Source organism: Oncorhynchus mykiss, chromosome 4 (genome assembly GCF_013265735.2).
Source record: "Oncorhynchus mykiss isolate Arlee chromosome 4, USDA_OmykA_1.1, whole genome shotgun sequence".
NCBI lineage: Eukaryota > Metazoa > Chordata > Actinopteri > Salmoniformes > Salmonidae > Oncorhynchus > Oncorhynchus mykiss.
Window position 1 is genome coordinate 38085001 of NC_048568.1, and position 19889 is coordinate 38104889.

Consider the following 19889-nt stretch of genomic DNA (forward strand, 5'->3'; position numbering starts at 1 on the left):
CAGGTCTGAGTGGCCCCACTATATGTAGCATATCAATTACTCTACAGACAGCTGTTCGAGTTAACCTTGAGAAATACATATAAGCAGCAGTACAAAAATGTGTTGCTCTGATTCAGTAAACACAGAGAGCTGAATACGTTTGTTAGTAAGGACTCGTTCTGTGCTGAGCCTGTGTAGCCTATTGTCATTAGCATATTTGATGAATATATATTGTAGAGTGCTTCTGTGATTTAGGTTTCTACTAGTTTCTTCTAGTTGTTATGAAATGCATCGTTGGAAGTTTTTGGTCAACAGTTGCAGACAGAGAGTGATATCAGTTTGTGCGTCCAGACGTGACCGTGCTAAATGACCTCTCCTCTCTCCCTCAGGTTCGAGATGACAACAAGAGGCAGCACCCCTGCCTGGTGGATTTCACCAAGCTGCCTGAAACTGAGAGGAACTATAACCTGCAGATGTCTAGCGAAACACTAAAGTGAGTAGCTAGGCTAATATCCTAAACACGTATGCATACTGTATCACATGACTCATTCCATCCAATTACAGGGAAAAGAGAAGCCACTGATGACATCCAAACTACCATTCCAGTACCTACATCTTCCACACATACATCTTTGATTGATAGACGTGTTTGACTAAGAGGATGTATCATACATATCGTACCAGGAAATGTCTTTATAAGGAATGTTTGTGTAATGACACTGTCAACGGGGAGATGATGACTCCCTGTTTAGGTGGAATACTAGGCTCTGGTTCTTTTTCCATGTGTAACTCTGTGTTGTTGTATGTGTCGAACTGCTTTGCTTTATCTTGGCCAGGTCGCAGTTGCAAATGAGAACTTGTTCTCAACTAGCCTTCCTGGTTAAATATAGGTGAAATAAAAATTTAAAAAAATGTATCAATGGTTTCACTCAGGAGACCTTGGTCATTAGATGCAGCTAGTTTCTTTAATATCGTTCTCATACAGCTCAGATTTTGTTATTGTTTTTATTTCACCTTTATTTAACCAGGAAGGCTAGTTGAGAACAAGTTCTCATTTGCAAGTGCGACCTGGCCAAGATAAAGCAAAGCAGTTCGACACATACAACAACACAGAGTTACACACGGAATAAACAAACATATAACCAATGAATCAGTAGAAAAAGTCGATATACAGCAAATGTGCAAATGAGGTAGGATGAGGGAGGTAAGGCAATAAATCGGCCGTGGTGGAGAAGTGATTACAATATAGCATTTAAACACTGGAATGGTAGAATGTGCAGGTTCATTGATCTGTGAGCTGCTCTGACAGCTGGTGCTTAACGCTAGTGAGGGAGGTAAGTGTCTCCCGCAGATGCAGTTCATGTGAATCAGTATTCAGTTCATGTGAATCAGTATTCAGTTCATGTGAATCAGTATTCAGTTCATGTGAATCAGTATTCAGTTCATGTGAATCAGTATTCAGTTAATGTGAATCAGTATTCAGTTCATGTGAATCAGTATTCAGTTCATGTGAATCAGTATTCAGTTCATGTGAATCAGTATTCAGTTCATGTGAATCAGTATTCAGTTCATGTGAATCAGTATTCAGTTCATGTGAATCAGTATTTACTGAAAGAAGTAGCTGCAGCACTCACACATGAGTAACATGGTGCTTTTATAGTCAACAATTGTTTTTATTGGATCACATCAAATGCATTACAATCAACATGATAACATTTACCTGGAGCTAACTGTGCACATAGCACTACTGGGTGATCTGAAAAGTCATAGTCAATCAATCAATAACATGATGATACTTTTAGCAACAAACAAAAAAAATGTTTATCTTTAATTTATCATCTGTAAAAATTATGATAATAGAAAGGTTCAGAACGTTTGTGAAGCATCACGGCACAGTTGAAAAATACATGGCAAATATAAATCCAATATGGATGGTGTTCAGAGACAGGTGGGAGGGGTTGAATGGAGCTGAAGGGACTGGATGGTGTTAAGAGATAGATGGGAGGGGTTGAATGGAGCTGAAGGGTGGGACTGGATGGTGTTAAGAGACAGATGGGAGGGGTTGAATGGAGCTGAAGGGACTGGATGGTGTTGAGAGACAGATGGGAGGGGTTTAATGGAGCTGAAGGGACTGGATGGTGTTATGAGACAGATGGGAGGGGTTGAATGGAGCTGAAGGGTGGGACTGGATGGTGGTGAGAGACAGATGGGAGAAGTTGAATGGAGCTGAAGGGTGGGACTGGATGGTGTTAAGAGATAGATGGGAGGGGTAAAATGGAGCTGAAGGGACTGGATGGTGTTATGAGACAGATGGGAGGGGTTGAATGGAGCTGAAGGGTGGGACTGGATGGTGTTATGAGACAGATGGGAGGGGTTGAATGGAGCTGAAGGGTGGGACTGGATGGTGTTATGAGACAGATGGGAGGGGTTGAATGGAGCTGAAGGTACTGGATGGTGTTCAGAGACAGATGGGAGGGGTTGAATGGAGCTGAAGGGTGGGACTGGATGGTGTTGAGAGACAGATGGGAGGGGTTGAATGGAGCTGAAGGGTGGGACTGGATGGTGTTAATAGATGGGAGGGGTTGAATGGAGCTGAAAGGTGAGACTAATAACAACAAGATAACTCATGTAAAACACGCTGTGTCCGTAAAACGTATATAGGTTCAGAACGTTTGTAAAAACAATAGATGGGAGAGGTTAGAAGAAGGACAGGAAGAAAAACAAAATGTAACTATTGTAAAATAGATTGTCTGTAAAATGTAGATAGTATGAATAAACTGGAAGTAGAAGCCTAAGTGTTGTTGCTCAATAGTTTAATCCAATTAGGGGAGGGGTGTTAGGGTTAGAAAGTAATAAAGGAAAATCAATTTGAACATATTTATATGTATGTATGTATTATATATATATATTATTCTACAATGTGGAAAATAGTAAAAATAAAGAAAAACCCTTGAATGAGTAGGTGCGTCTAAACTTTTGACCTGTACTGTATATATTCAAGGGTTTTTCTTTATTTTTACTATTTTTCACATTTACTATTTTTCACATTTTCCACATGGTGATGACATCTAAACTATGAAATAACACATATGGAATCACGTAGTAACCAAAAAAGTGTTAAATAAATCAAAATACATTTTATATTTGAGATTCTTCAAAGTAGACACACTTTGCCTTGATGACAGCTTTGCAAACTCTTGGCATTCTCTCAACCAGCTTCATGAGGTATACACCTGGAATGAATTTAAATTAACAGGTGTGCCTCTTTAAAAATGTATTTGTGGAATTTCTTTCCTTCTTTAAGCATTTGAGACAATCAGTTGTGTTGTGACAAGGTAGGGGTGGTATACAGAAGATAGCCCTAGTCCAAGTCCATATTATGGCAAAAAGCTTAAATAAGCAAAGTGAAATGGCAGTCCATCATTACTATAACACATGAAGGTCAGTCAATCCAGAACATTTCAAGAACTTTGAACGTTTCTTCAAGTGAAGTCGCAAAAACCATCAATCGCTATGATGAAACTGGCTCTCATGAGGACCGCCACAGGAAAGGAAGACCCAGAGTTACCTCTGCTGCAGAGGATCCGTTAATTAGAGTTAACTGCACCTCAGAAATTGCAGCCCCACAAAATGCTTCACAGAGTTCAAGTAACAGACACATCTCAACATCATCTGTTCAGAGAAGACTGTGTGAATCAGTCCTTCAAGGTTGAATTTCTGCAAAGAAACCACTACTAAAGGACACCAATAAGAAGAAGAGACTTGCTTGTGCCGAGAAACAACGAGCAATGGAAATTAGACCGGTGGAAATCTGTCCTTTGGTCTGATGAGATTTTTGTTTCCAACCTCCGTGTCTTTGTGAGATGCAGAGTAGGTGAACGGATGATCTCCGCATGTGTGGTTCCCACCGTGAAGCATGGAGGGGGAGGTGTGATGGTGGGGGGTGCTTTGCTGGTGACACTGTGATTTATTTAGAATTCAACTAGCATGGCTACCACAGGATTTGGCAGCGATATGCCATCCCATCTGGTTTGCGCTTAGTGGGACTATCATTTGTTTTTCAACAGGACAATGACCCAACACACCTCCAGGCTGTTTAAGGTTTTTGACCTTTTGTAAGGTTTTGATATATTGGGGGTTTGGAAATGATGCAGACAATTACAGTGATCGAAGCTACAATCTATCTACAATATGAAAGTTGATCTACCCCTTAAAAAATATGAAATGTTATACAATCAATACAAAACATATATTTAAAAAAGTTACTGGTGATGATCTCATGAAACAGTAATGTGGAATATAAATGTTGCAGAATAGTGCCAGGTGCTGTGCAGGTGCTGTGCAGGTGCTGTGCCAGGTGCTGTGCAGATGCTGTGCTGTCACCTGGCCTGAGTGTAAGTCTGTCTGTCAGGGTACGAGCCCCTCCACCTCACGCCGGTGTCTGTGGACCTTACGAATGTCTACATTAGAAAAAATATATAGAAAAAAAGAAGAGGATGGAGTGGGTTATGCATTGAAAGCGGTAAATCCTGTTCCCTGTCGCTCTCTGTGTATCTCAGGACCCTGTTGGCATTGGGATGTCATGTGACACAGACCAACGTTAACGCCGAGGACGATCTGAAGAAAGTCAAACTGCCCAAAGAGTAAGTCATGTGGTTTTTACTAGTATTGATTAATTGATTGATAATGAGTTACAGTAATACAACCCCGCAGTCGTTTCTAGGGGAGAAATGTACCCAATGTAAGTCATTATTTCTGAGATGACCAGTCAACATAACAATGTGATATGAGTGACATTAGGAAATCAGAGGAACACTGTCTTGGGCTTGGAGGCCTGGCTAAGAAGGCTTTCCTTCAATGCTTCTTTTTACTGTGTTAACCTATTATTGCCCTGTGTGTTTGTGTAGCTGTGTGATGTCTAATGGCTATATCCTGTGTATATGTGTAGCTGTGTGATGTCTAATGGCTATATCCTGTGTATTTATGTAGCTGTGTGATGTCTAATGATTATTTCCTGTGTATTTATGTAGCTGTGTGATGTCTAATGGCTATATCCTGTGTATTTATGTAGCTGTGTGATGTCTAATGGTTATTTCCTGTGTATTTATGTAGCTGTGTGATGTCTAATGGCTATATCCTGTGTGTATGTGTAGCTATGTGATGTCTAATGGTTATTTCCTGTGTATTTATGTAGCTGTGTGATGTCTAATGGCTATATCCTGTGTGTATATATAGCTATGTGATGTCTAACGGCTATATCCTGTGTATATGTGTAGCTATGTGATGTCTAATGCCTATGTCCTGTGTATATGTGTAGCTATGTGATGTCTAATGGCTATATCCTGTGTATTTATGTAGCTGTGTGATGTCTAATGATTATTTCCTGTGTATTTATGTAGCTGTGTGATGTCTAATGGCTATATCCTGTGTACATATGATGTCTAATGGCTATTTCCTGTGTATTTATGTAGCTGTGTGATGTCTAATGGTTATTTCCTGTGTATTTATATAGCTGTGTGATGTCTAATGGCTATATCCTGTGTATACGGGTAGCTGTGTGATGTCTAATGGCTATATCCTGTGTACATATGATGTCTAATGGCTATTTCCTGTGTATTTATGTAGCTGTGTGATGTCTAATGGTTATTTCCTGTGTATTTATATAGCTGTGTGATGTCTAATGGCTATATCCTGTGTGTATGTGTAGCTATGTGATGTCTAATGGTTATTTCCTGTGTATTTATGTAGCTGTGTGATGTCTAATGGCTATATCCTGTGTGTATATGTAGCTATGTGATGTCTAATGCCTATGTCCTGTGTATATGTGATGTCTAATGGCTAAATCCTGTGTATTTGTGTAGCTGTGTCATGTCTAATGGCTATATCATGTGTGTTTATATAGCTATGTGATGTCTAATGGCTATATCCTGTGTGTTTATATAGCTATGTGATGTCGAATGGCTATGTGCTGTGTATATGTGTAGCTGTGTCATGTCTAATGGCTATATCCTGTGTGTTTATATAGCTATGTGATGTCGAATGGCTATGTGCTGTGCATATGTGTAGCTATGTGATGTCTAATGCCTATGTCCTGTGTATATGTGATGTCTAATGGCTAAATCCTGTGTATTTGTGTAGCTGTGTCATGTCTAATGGCTATATCCTGTGTGTTTATATAGCTATGTGATGTCTAATGGCTATTTACTGTGTATATATGTAGCTATGTGATGTCTAACGGCTATATCCTGTGTATATATGTAGCTATGTGATGTCTAACGGCTATATCCTGTGTATATATGTAGCTATGTGATGTCTAATGGCTATTTACTGTGTATATGTGTAGCTATGTGATGTCTAATGGCTATTTACTGTGTATATATGTAGCTATGTGATGTCTAATGGCTATATCCTGTGTATATATGTAGCTATGTGATGTCTAACGGCTATATCCTGTGTATATGTGTAGCTATGTGATGTCTAATGGCTATATCCTGTGTATATGTGTAGCTGTGTGATGTCTAATGGCTATGTGCTGTGTATATGTGCAGCTATGTGATGTCTAATGGCTATATCCTGTGTATATATGTAGCTATGTGATGTCGAATGGCTATGTGCTGTGTATATGTGTAGCTGTGTGATGTCTAATGGCTATATCCTGTGTATATGTGTAGCTGTGTGATGTCTAATGGCTATTTCCTGTGTGTTTATATAGCTATGTGATGTCGAATGGCTATGTGCTGTGTATATGTGTAGCTATGTGATGTCTAATGGCTATATCCTGTGTATATATGTAGCTATGTGATGTCGAATGGCTATGTGCTGTGTATATGTGTAGCTGTGTGATGTCTAATGGCTATATCCTGTGTGTTTATATAGCTATGTGATGTCTAACGGGTACAAGCCAACGCCGCTGGATCTTTCTGAGGAGAAACTGACGGCTGGTCATGAGGTTCTGGTAGATAAACTGGCGGAGAACGCTCACAACGTTTGGGCCAAGGACAGGATCAAACAAGGATGGACCTACGGCATTCAGCAGGTACATGTTTTGGACCAGCTCTCTATCATCACAGATTGTAACTGTAATTCAATGCACATACATAGTAACTCATGACCAGTGAATGAATGGTGTATGTCAGGCATAAGATCAACGGATGAGCCCTGATAGCATACATTTCATGCATTTAGATTGTCATGTAACATACCATTGTTGATGGTATATAACATCATTTAACAAGAGAACCCTGACAGAGCTGATTTTTTTGTTGTTGTCGTTATTTCTCTGTAGGACGTGAAGAGCAGGCGAAACCCTCGTCTGGTGCCGTACGCTTTACTAGACGAGAGAACCAAGAAGTCTAACAGAGACAGTCTGAGAGAGGCCATCAGGACCCTGGTGGGATATGGCTACAACATCGACCCCCCAGACCAGGAACGTGAGTAGAGGACTGTAGCAGCAATATAATGTATGGTAGTAAGTTATCTTGTCACACACATGTACCATCCTGCAACTAAGCCATGGGCAAGCAAACCGGTACAGGTCTTTTTTTACACAATCAATGTACATTTTCATTCCGTTAGATAAAGAAATCCGTATCACTGCCAACTTGAATGTATCCTTCCCCTTTTCCCAGTAATTCCTGTGGATGCTATTGCAGTCAATCTTCAATTGACTGCAATAGATATGGTCCTTCGAGCCAGATTCAATGCTCTGCCACAGTTATAAGATATCTCTCGAGCAACCTCATATATACACTTAAAGGTGGAGGGCGTCTTTAGAATTTTCATTGGTTGAATGTCTTCTTCCTTGTGTCCCCAGCCTGTCATATTGTGGAGAAGCAGAGCATTGAGACGATCCGGTTCTTCCGCGTAGAGCAGACGTATGCAGTGAAGACAGGGAAGTGGTACTTTGAGTTTGAGGCCCTGACGGGAGGGGACATGAGGGTTGGTTGGGCTAGACCAGGCTGTAGGTCAGACTTTGACCTGGGCATGGACGACCAGGCCTACATCTTCGATGGATACAAGGTAAACAGACAACACCTAGTATCTTTAAATAATATATCTTATCTGTTTTTATCTTATCTGTTTTTATGTAATGTTAACTTATCTTTTTATACTGTTTGAAGTTTATCATAGTCTACAGTGCCTTCAGAAAGTATTCAAAACCGTTGACCTTTTCACATTTTGTTGTGTAACAGCTTGAATTTAAAATTGATTAAATTGCGTTGTTTTGTCACTGGCCTACACACAATACCCCATAATGTCGAAGTGACATTTTTACAAATGAATACAAAATGAAAAGCTGAAATGTCTTGAGTCAATAAGTATTCAACTCCTTTGTTATGGCAAGCCTAAATAAGTTCAGTGAGTGAAAATGTGCTTAACAAGTCACGTAATACATTGCATGGACTCACTCTGTGGGCAATAATATTAACATTATGTTTTAAGGACTACCTAATCTTTGTACCCCACACATACAATTTTCTGTGTGGTCCCTCAGTCAAGCAGCGAATTTCAAACACAGATTCAACCACAAAGACCTGGGAGTTTTTCCAAAGCCTCGCAAAGGGCACCTATTGGTAGATGGGTAGAAATAAAATTAAAAAAGCAAACATTGAATATCCCTTTGAGAATGGTGAAGTTATTAATTACACTTTGGAATGTGTATCAATACACCCATCCACTACAAAGAATTAGAAATGATCCTTAACTCAGTTGCCAGAGGAAAGAAACTACTCAGGGATTTCACCAGTTTAATGGCTGTGATAGGAGAAAACTGAGGATAGATCAACAACATTGCAGATAACCCCAAAACGAAGCTAAATGACAGAGTGAAAAGAAGGAAGCCTGTAGAGAATAAAATATTCCCTGAGCTGTTTCCTTTCTCTCCGGCAACTGAGTTAGGAAGGACGTCTGTAACTTTGTTGTGACTGAGTGTTTACGTTTATCATCATGTACGTATAGACCTGGCATAACTGATTCTGCATTTAGCAATGTTATATTGTTGCCAAACAAGTCAACAACAAATAGGCTAAATCCCCCAAAAATGGTATGCCATGTATCAAGGCAAATTATTGTACACTTGATCGTACACTTGATCAACTTTACGTTGTAGTGGTGAATATTACATTAGGGTTAGTAACACGTGTTGTTGTTTTGTTCCCCCAGGGCCGTCGAATGCACATGGGTGCACGTTTCTTCGGCCAGTCATGGAACAAGGGAGACGTGGTGGGCTGCATGATCAACATGGAGGACAAGTCTATGGTCTTCACCCTCAACGGAGAGCTACTCATCACTAACAAGGGATCTGAGCTCTGCTTCGTTGACTTCGAGACAGATGATGGTGAGTTTATCTTTACAAGGGATCCGAGCTCTGCTTGGTTGACTTCCAGACAGACGATGGTAAGTTTATATTTTTCCTTCTTTAGTCTTAACTTGGAAGATTGTGTAGTCACATTTTTCCTCTATGAAAATTGGAGATTGAGGTTCATCCTTCCTAAACTAACTTCATGTATTCATCAATAAAAATAAACTGTTTTATTGTCCGTTTTCACATAAATTGGCTTTGCATTGTGAAATGTGTTTATTTATCCATGTATTGAAAATGAGCTTTACCAGAATGGTAACCTCTCGAGGTTTAAATCTCTTTTCTTAGAAAACGGCGATGCAGAGCATGTGAAACATAAAGCCGCAAGGCAATGGGGAAATCAGTCATTTCTGGTGTTGCTGTTGGAGGAAACACACAGTTACTTAATGTAAATCATATCGATTGCTGTGTTCCAAATGAAGTTCCTTCTCCAATATTCTAGAATCTAGGGAGTGTGGTGTAACAGAATGCTTTCCAAATAATGGGTATTTTTGCGAAGTTAATTGCTTTTGGGTTGAGGCATCAGATTAATTCCTTACCAGAAACATATGTTAACCTCTAACCTCTGACATCTATGATTTCCAGGCTTCATCCCAGTGTGTTGTCTGGCCCAGTCCCAGATAAACCTCTAACCTATTACCTCTAATTCCTCCAGGCTTCATCCCAGTGTGTTGTCTGGCCCAGTCCCAGATAAACCTCTAACCTATTACCTCTAATTCCTCCAGGCTTCATCCCAGTGTGTTGTCTGGCCCAGTCTGAGATTGGCCGTATGAACCTGGGGAAGGACGCCAGCAGCTTTAAGTATTACACCACGTGTGGCCTGCAGGAGGGCTTCGAACCCTTCGCCGTCAACATGAACAGAGAGGTCACCATGTGGTTCAGCAAACGCCTGCCTACCTTCGTCAACATCCCCAAGGACCACAACCACATCGAGGTACCGTTTTAATATTTAGTGGCCTGATTACCCAGGGGCCTGATGTTGAACAATCTCCACTAAATCTCCACTAAAGCCTGACAGCCTGAAGCAAATCAGTTTGGCTAGTGACAAACATAAAGTTCCCTACCTGGTTCTGAGTGCTAATCATTCTCTTCTCCATATGAATGTGACTGATCTTCCTCTCTGAATGTGATTGTGACTGATCTTCCTCTCTGAATGTGATTGCTCTTCCTCTCTGAATGTGACTGCTTTTCCTCTCTGAATGTGACTGATCTTCCTCTCTGAATGTGACTGATCTTCCTCTCTGAATGTGACTGATCTTCCTCTCTGAATGTGATTGTTCTTCCTCTCTGAATGTGACTGATCTTCCTCTCTGAATGTGATTATGACTGCTCCTCCTCTCTGAATGTGACTGCTCCTCCTCTCTGAATGTGACTGCTCCTCCTCTCTGAATGTGACTGCTCCTCCTCTCTGAATGTGACTGCTCCTCCTCTCTGAATGTGACTGATCTTCCTCTCTGAATGTGACTGCTCCTCCTCTCTGAATGTGACTGCTCCTCCTCTCTGAATGTGACTGATCTTCCTCTCTGAATGTGACTGCTCCTCCTCTCTGAATGTGACTGCTCCTCCTCTCTGAATGTGACTGATCTTCCTCTCTGAATGTGACTGCTCCTCCTCTCTGAATGTGACTGCTCCTCCTCTCTGAATGTGACTGCTCCTCCTCTCTGAATGTGACTGCTCCTCCTCTCTGAATGTGACTGCTCCTCCTCTCTGAATGTGACTGATCTTCCTCTCTGAATATGATCATGACTGCTCCTCCTCTCTGAATGTGATTTTGTTGTCCCCAGGTGACGAGGATAGATGGGACAGTGGACAACCCTCCGTGCCTGAAGGTGACCCACAAGACGTTTGGGACCCAGCAGAGCAACAGTGACATGCTGTACTGCAGACTGAGCATGCCTGTAGAGCTCCACGCTCCTCATATCAATCCTGACGAGTCTCAGAAACTCAGGTCAGAAACAATGTAGAAACACTCGTGTAGAAACACACATATTGCTTTCAACCAAGGCTTTAGAGATTTCATATTTCCAATTTGGAAGGGCATAGATATCAATCTATCAGCCAATATAATAATATTTTACACACTCACTTATTGTGAACTGGGACCTGATAACATATTGTTGATTTTACCTGGTGCTTTTCCTTCTGCAGTTTGCCTCCAAAGGAAGATGAGTATGGCAGCATTACAACGTATTATCACTCAGTGAGGGTGTTTGCTGGCCAGGACCCAGCATCGGTGTGGGTGGGCTGGGTAACCCCCGACTACCATTATCATAGCAAACAATTCAGCCTTAACAAGACACGCACGGTTACCGTAACCCTGGGAGACGAGAGAGGACGCGTCCACGAGAGGCAAGTTCTAGCTTTTTAACTGGAGAGTTGACACCACTCACTCACTCACTCACTCACTCAGTCCCTCCCTCCCTGTTTTAACTCTCTCCCACCCTGTCTGTCCATTCCAGTGTTCGGAGGAGTAACTGCTACATGGTGTGTGCTGGAGATGTTGTCGGCTCCTCCCACTCATCATCCCGGTCTAACATCGACCTGGAGATTGGCTGTCTCGTTGACCTGGCAACAGGCTTTCTCTCCTTCACAGCCAATGGCAAGGAGCTGGCGACCACCTATGAGGTAGGCCTAATACATTCAACATCCAGTTAAAATTACATTACAGTAGGTAGACCTACTGCATTCACCATATAGATTACAGTAGAGTAGGTAGACCTACTGCATTCACCATATAGATTACAGTACAGTAGGTAGACCTACTGCATTCACCATATAGATTACAGTACAGTAGGTAGACCCACTGTATTCTCCATATAGATTACAGTACAGTAAGTAATGCTACTGCATTCACCATCTAGATTACAGTAGAGTAGGTAGGCCTACTGCATTCACCATACACATTACACAGTAGGCATATGCAACTCCGATTCTCAGTTTTTTTTCTGGAATTCCATGTAGTCAGGACTCAACGGTTTAGTTCTCACATTGGATTCACGTTAGCTGATAACCCAATTGTGTGAAGTACAAATTAGAGTCCCAGCCCAGGGACCTCCTCTTCTTCCTCAGACTGTGAAGTGAATTGGCTATTAAAGGATAGAATAATTGTCCCTCTCTAAGGAAATAAAGTAGGCTTTTACTCTGATTTGAAGCTTTAATCTTCACTCACTACATCACAGGTCCAGCCACCAGACTCTCTTTCCTTTGTCTCTCTCTCTCGCTCTATTCAAGTGGATTTATTGGCATTGAAGGTGTTGCCAGAGCAAATGTAACAGTGTTCTTCTGTCCCTCTTCTTGCCCTAACCGAGGCTCGAACCACCCTCTGAACACATCGACAACAGTCACCCTTAGAAGCATTGTTATTATTGCACCACAAAAGCCGTGGCCCGTGCAGAGAAATGGAAACAACTACCTCAAGGTCTGAGAGAGAGTGACATCACCAATTGAAATGCCACTAGCGCGCACCACTAACTCGCCAGCCATTTCACATCGTTTACGCAAACACAGACACATCAAATCAATGATGACGCAGATAGATAATAAAATGATGATATTCAATGAGTAATAACTATCAACAGGACAATACAGTCGTGGCCAAAAGTTTGGAGACAACATATTCTGCAGCTAATTTGGCACAAAGGGGTTTTTCCCAATAAATATTACATTTTCTTATTTCGTTTCAAAATCTTTATTTCTTTTCAATTTTGGGGGGGTAATTGCCTCTTTCTTTCTATCTCTCTCTAACTATCTCTCTCCATATATACTGTATATATATTTTTTTTTTTCTGTCTGTTGTCTGATGGCTGCCTGGCATTGATACACTGTCTGATTCATGGCCTGGCCCCCTGTCCAAGACTTTATCTGTGTCCCTAATGGCCCCTTATTCCCAATATAGTGCACTACTTTTGACCAGGCTCTGGTATTGGGAATAGGGTGGCATTTGGGACACAGGGAGTCTCTGCTGATGGCTGGCATTGATACACTGTGTGATGGTCAGATAGGCATCAGAGGGGCAGTTTAAAAAACCGAACTAATCAGTCGGCTGTCTGAATGCAAACCAAGATGGCCCAAACGTTAATGATCTTTTACTCGAACCCCCCCCCCCAACAGATTTATTTACTTAGAGTGAGAACTGTGTCTGTCCTTCCCCCAACGCAGACCACCAGAGGAAGATGAGTTGTGACGGCTGTGTAATTATCTGCAGGGTATCAAGAAACATCTCTTAAAATACAAAAGTGTGTCCCAAATGAGCCCTGTGGGCCCTAGTCGAAAGAAGTGCACTATATAGGGAATAGAGGTCCAATTGGGACAGACACAGACACATGTTTACCATATAGATGAAATCATACTTAGAATGCTGTGTGTTCCACCTTGACAATTTAGAGGGTTCTAGAACTCAAAGGTGAAAATAACACTAGCATCAATCCCCTGAAGTGTTGTTGAGTATGTGTTCTAGATGGTGAACAGATGGTTAGCATGGTCCTGAAGTCATATCAAGTGTATCTAGTGCAACTCAATTTAGTAACCATACCTTTTAGAGTTGCTGATGTGTGATTGACTCTAAGCAGGTGGTTGACTTGTTGTCCTTTAGTCCTGTATGTCTAGGTGGTTGATATATTGTAATGATGTGAGATTTATTGTTGTGTGTCTATAGGCTGTTGATGTTGTTCTTGAGGTAATGATTGTGTGTATATTCTTGTGTTTAGGTGGAGTCCAACACCAAGCTGTTCCCTGCTGTGTTTGTGCGTCCCACCAGCACCAACCTCTTCCAGTTTGAGTTTGTCAAGATCAAGGTTGGTGTCCCCCAGTCTACTATTATATCCAGTCTACTACTATAGCCAGTCTGCAACTTTAGCCAGTCTGCTACAATAGCAAGTCTGCTACTATAGCGAGTCTACTACTATATCCAGTCTGCTACTATATCCAGTCTACTACTATATCCAGTCTGCTACAATATCCACTCTGCTACTATATCCAGTCTACTACTGTATCCAGTCTGCTACTATATCCAGTCTGCTACAATATCCAGTCTGCTACAATATCCAGTCTACTACTATATCCAGTCTACTACTATATCCAGTCTGCTACTATATCCAGTCTGCTACTATATCCAGTCTACTACAACTACTATATCCAGTCTACTACTATATCCAGTCTACTACTATATCCAGTCTGCTACTATATCCAGTCTACTACAACTACTATATCCAGTCTACTACTATATCCAGTCTACTACTATATCCAGTCTACTACAATAACCAGTCTACTACTATATCCAGTCTACTACAATATCCAGTCTACTACAATATCTAGTCTACTACTATATCCAGTCTACTACTATATCCAGTCTACTACTATATCCAGTCTACTACTATATCCAGTCTACTACTATATCCAGTCTACTACAATATCCAGTCTGCTACAATATCCAGTCTGCTACTATATCCAGTCTGCTACAATAGCAAGTCTGCTACTATATCCAGTCTACTACTATATCCAGTCTACTACTATATCCAGTCTACTACAATATCCAGTCTGCTACAATATCCAGTCTGCTACTATATCCAGTCTGCTACAATAGCAAGTCTGCTACTATATCCAGTCTACTACTATATCCAGTCTACTACTATATCCAGTCTACTACTATATCCAGTCTACTACTATATCCAGTCTACTACAATATCCAGTCTGCTACAATATCCAGTCTGCTACTATATCCAGTCTGCTACAATAGCAAGTCTGCTACTATATCCAGTCTACTACTATATCCAGTCTGCTACAATAGCAAGTCTGCTACTATAGCGAGTCTACTACTGTATCCAGTTTGCTACTATATCCAGTCTACTACAACTACTATATCCAGTCTACTACTATATCCAGTCTACTACTATATCCAGTCTGCTACTATATCCAGTCTACTACAACTACTATATCCAGTCTACTACTATATCCAGTCTACTACTATATCCAGTCTACTACAATAACCAGTCTACTACTATATCCAGTCTACTACAATATCCAGTCTACTACAATATCTAGTCTACTACTATATCCAGTCTACTACTATATCCAGTCTACTACTATATCCAGTCTACTACTATATCCAGTCTACTACTATATCCAGTCTACTACTATATCCAGTCTACTACAATATCCAGTCTGCTACAATATCCAGTCTGCTACTATATCCAGTCTGCTACAATAGCAAGTCTGCTACTATATCCAGTCTACTACTATATCCAGTCTACTACTATATCCAGTCTACTACAATATCCAGTCTGCTACAATATCCAGTCTGCTACTATATCCAGTCTGCTACAATAGCAAGTCTGCTACTATATCCAGTCTACTACTATATCCAGTCTACTACTATATCCAGTCTACTACTATATCCAGTCTACTACAATATCCAGTCTGCTACAATATCCAGTCTGCTACTATATCCAGTCTGCTACAATAGCAAGTCTGCTACTATATCCAGTCTACTACTATATCCAGTCTGCTACAATAGCAAGTCTGCTACTATAGCGAGTCTACTACTGTATCCAGTTTGCTACTATAGCCAGTCTGCAACTTTAGCCAGTCTGCTACAATATCCAGTCTACTACTATAGCAAGTCTACTACAATATCCAGTCTACTACTATAGCAAGTCTACTACTATAGCAAGTCTACTACTATAGCCAGTCTACTACTATAGCCAGTCTGCAACTATAGCCAGTCTACTACTATAGCCCGTCTACTACTATAACCAGTCTACCTCTATAGCCAGTCTGCTACTATTTCCAGTCTGCTACTATAGCGAGTCTGCAACTTTAGCCAGTCTGCTACAAAAGCAAGTCTGCTACTATAGCAAGTCTGCTACCATAGCAAGTCTACTACTATAGCCAGTCTGCAACTTTAGCCAGTCTGCTACAATAGCCAGTCAGCTACTATAGCCAGTCTGCTACTGTAGCCAGTCTGCTACTTCCAAAGGAATTGAGACATTTCAAATGTCATATTATGTCTATATACAGTATTGTAATGATGCTCTCTCTCTCTCTCTCTCTCTCTCTCTCTCTCTCTCTCTCTCTCTCTCTCTCTCTCTCTCTCTCTCTCTCCCCAGGATGCAATGCCCCTGTCGTCAGCCATCTTTAAGAGTGAGCAACGTAACCCTGTGCCCCAGTGTCCACCACGTCTGGACGTTCAGACCATCGTAGCGGTTCTGTGGAGCCGTATGCCAAACACTTTCCTCACCGTGGAGACCGCCAGGGTCTCAGAGAGACACGGCTGGGTGGTGCAGTGTCTGGAGCCACTGCAGATGATGGCTGTTCATATACCTGAGGAAAACAGGTGGTTTATTTCTATCGGAGATCAACACCCAACCTCTACTCCTAGACACTTGATGAATGTAGCAATATCTTGTTCATTTATCCCTCTGGTGGGCTAGGTGGAGTTTCCACTTTATCTCCTAAATCCATGTATTACTCTCTGTCTCGCTCTCACTTTCTCTCTCTCTCTTTGCTGTCATCTCTCTCTCTCTCTCTCTCTCTCTCTCTCTCTCTCTTTGCTATCTTCTCTCTCTCTCTCTCTCTCTCTCTCTCTCTCTCTTTGCTATCTTCTCTCTCTCTCTCTCTCTCTCTCTCTCTTTGCTATCTTCTCTCTCTCTCTCTGTCTCTCTCTTTCTTTTTTCTCTCTCTCTCTGTCTGTCTCTCTCTCTCTCTCTCGCTCTCTCTCTGTCTCTCCCTCAACCCCCTCCCCTCTCCATCCCTTCCGGTCCACTCCCCTCAGGTGTCTGGACATCCTGGAGCTATCGGAGAATGAGGGTCTGAGGAAGTTCCACTACCACACCCTGATGCTCTACTGTGCCCTCTGCGCATTGGGCAACACCCGTGTGGCACACGCCCTCTGCTCCCACCTCGACCAATCACAGCTGCTCTACACCATCGACAACCAATACCTGTCCGGCATGCTGAGAGAGGGATTCTATAATGTTCTTATGAGGTGGGTGTGGAGTTCATTGGTTGGTAGATGAGGGGTCTTTATAATGAACAGAATGTTAACCTACTATTTTATAGAAATCTGTTATTATGCTGATAATTGATTGGTTAAATGACTGACTGCTTAATTGATTGGTTGGTTGGTTGATATATTGATTTATTGCTGGTACCTACCACCAGCATCCACCTGGAGACAGCGAAAGAGGCTCGTCTGATGATGAACAACGAGTTTATTATCCCCGTGACTGATGAGACGCGCTCCATCAAGCTGTTCCCTGACGAGTCCAAGAGACACTCTCTACCCGGTGTAGGCCTCAGCACCTCGCTGAAACCACGCCTCAACTTCTCCCCTCTCTCCTTCATCACCACCAAGAAACAGCAGCACCTCCACAGGTCAGAGGTTAAACACTTTAACTCAACTTGCATAGTACTTTTCTATCAAGCTGTAATGCTTTCAGACTTCGGCTCACATACTATTTGAAATAATTTCAAATACTTCATCTTCGGCTTGATTGAGCTTGCCTGGCTTACTGGACCAATAGAATGGTGACAAAACTGTAAACCCCGCCCATCTGACGCTCTAGACAGACTTGAGCAAAACGCTCAAAGTATTTGAAAGATTCCGAACCCTATTTCTGTTACAGGTTTAGCTTTTTACCACTTTGACTTACGTTGTTATAGTGTTATACTTTCTAATGCCTCGGGTACGACAAATTAACTATCAATAAAATACCTTATTATAATGATTCCTCCAGTCCCCAGATCCCCCTGGGCATCCTGAAGGAGAAGGCCATCAGTATGCTGACTGAGGCGGTGCAGGGAGGAGGCAGTCACATCAGAGACCCAGTAGGGGGCAGTGTGGAGTACCAGTTTGTCCCCATCCTCAAGCTGATCGGGACTCTGCTGATCATGGGGGTACTCTCCAGCGAGGAGGTGAGGTTTAGATCAGTTGGTATGGTGTGTGAGTGTGGCGCTATAGCAACACCAGGGTCGTATTCACTATGACCGAAACGAAAGCAAACGGATTGGAACAGTTCTGTTCAGTGTGCGCTAATGAATACAACCCAGGGTGACGTATACAAAAAATGGATGTACTGCCTGTTGGATAAATATAGTGTCTGTTAAATGGTATATACAGATGTATAAACATAGTGTCTGTTAAATGGTATATACAGATGTATAAACATAGTGTCTGTTAAATGGTATATACAGATGTATAAACATAGTGTCTGTTAAATGGTATATACAGGTAACTGCCAAAATAAAGGAAACACCAACATAAAGTGTGTTAGTAGTGCATTGGGGCACCACGAGCCAAAACAGATTTAATGCACCTTGGTATATCTTCTACAAGTGTCTAGAACTCTATTGGAGGGATGTGACACCATTCTTCCACAAACAAAATTAGATAATTTGGTGTTTTGTTGATGGTGATGGAAAGCGGTGTCTCTGGTTCTGCTCCAGAACCTCTTAGAAGTGTTCAGTTGGGTTGAGATCTGGTGACTGAGACGGCCATGGCATATGGTTTACAACGTTTTCATGCCCATAAATCCATTCAGTGTCCGCTCTTGCCCTGTGGATGGGGGGCATTGTCGTTCTATGGGGGCATAGCCATGGTAGACAAAATAATGGCCTGCCCAGCACTTTTATACATCACCCTAAGAATGATGGGATGTTAATTGCTTAATTAACTCAGGAACCACTCGTGTGTGGAAGCACCTGCTTTCAATATACTTTGTATCCCTCATTCACTCAAGTGTTTCCTTTATTCTGGCAGTTACATGTATGGGATGTATATTTTAATTATGTGGGATGTTTTTTCATGTACTAGGTGAGGCTGATCCTGCTCCTCATTGACCCTAATGTGTTCGGGGAGCCGGAGGAGGAGGAGGTGACAGCATCAGCAGGAGGAGGAGAGAAGGAGGAGGTGAGCAGCAACGAGGAGAAGGCTGTGGAGGCTGGTGAGGAGGAGACCAAGGAGGTCAAACCGACCGTGAAGGGACTGCTGGAGAAGACACTGCCTGAGTCTGTCAAACGACAGGTAGGAGAGAGTGAGCGTTCGCACACACACACACACACACACACACACACAGTTTCTCAAACACTGGCAGAGTTGGCATTCAGTCCCAGGCGTTCTGTCCCAGGCGTTCAGTCCCAGGCGTTCAGTCCCAGTCGTTCAGTCCCATGTGTTAAGTCCCAGGTGTTAAGTCCCAGTCGTTCAGTCCCATGTGTTAAGTCCCAGGTGTTAAGTCCCAGCTAAATGGATTGTTAGGAAATTGATGCCAATAGTAAAGTGGCTGCAGTAGCGTTGAACAGTTTCGTGACCCCACAACAAGGTGGGTTTTTATATATTTATTTGTTTGACCATGAGGCTGAGGGAAACAGGTTTTATAGCTAATTTCCTACTATTCTACACATTTTGCCATGAGGCTGAGGGAAACAGGTTTTATAGCTAATTTCCTACTATTCTACACATTTTGCCATGAGGCTGAGAGAAACATGTTGCAGTGTTATAGCTAATTTCCTCTAATTGTAAAATGTAAAAAATAAAAAACAAAAATCTTGACTTATG

General features: G+C 41.8%; 1 protein-coding gene across 1 annotated transcript in view; it reads left to right on the forward strand.

Moving 5' to 3' along the window:
• LOC110521100 (ryanodine receptor 3-like) overlaps positions 1-19889 on the forward strand; it is a 264957-nt gene that overhangs the window by 115279 nt on the left and 129789 nt on the right. Inside the window, exons 23-38 of the mRNA XM_036976224.1 lie at positions 369-472; positions 4539-4622; positions 6856-7015; positions 7265-7409; positions 7793-7998; positions 9142-9316; positions 10066-10274; positions 11125-11288; positions 11489-11689; positions 11800-11965; positions 14047-14133; positions 16444-16670; positions 17109-17321; positions 17498-17710; positions 18073-18250; positions 19149-19358. Of these exons, the coding sequence (XP_036832119.1) occupies positions 369-472; positions 4539-4622; positions 6856-7015; positions 7265-7409; positions 7793-7998; positions 9142-9316; positions 10066-10274; positions 11125-11288; positions 11489-11689; positions 11800-11965; positions 14047-14133; positions 16444-16670; positions 17109-17321; positions 17498-17710; positions 18073-18250; positions 19149-19358 (2742 nt within the window). The remainder of the gene's footprint in view (positions 1-368; positions 473-4538; positions 4623-6855; positions 7016-7264; positions 7410-7792; positions 7999-9141; positions 9317-10065; positions 10275-11124; positions 11289-11488; positions 11690-11799; positions 11966-14046; positions 14134-16443; positions 16671-17108; positions 17322-17497; positions 17711-18072; positions 18251-19148; positions 19359-19889) is intronic.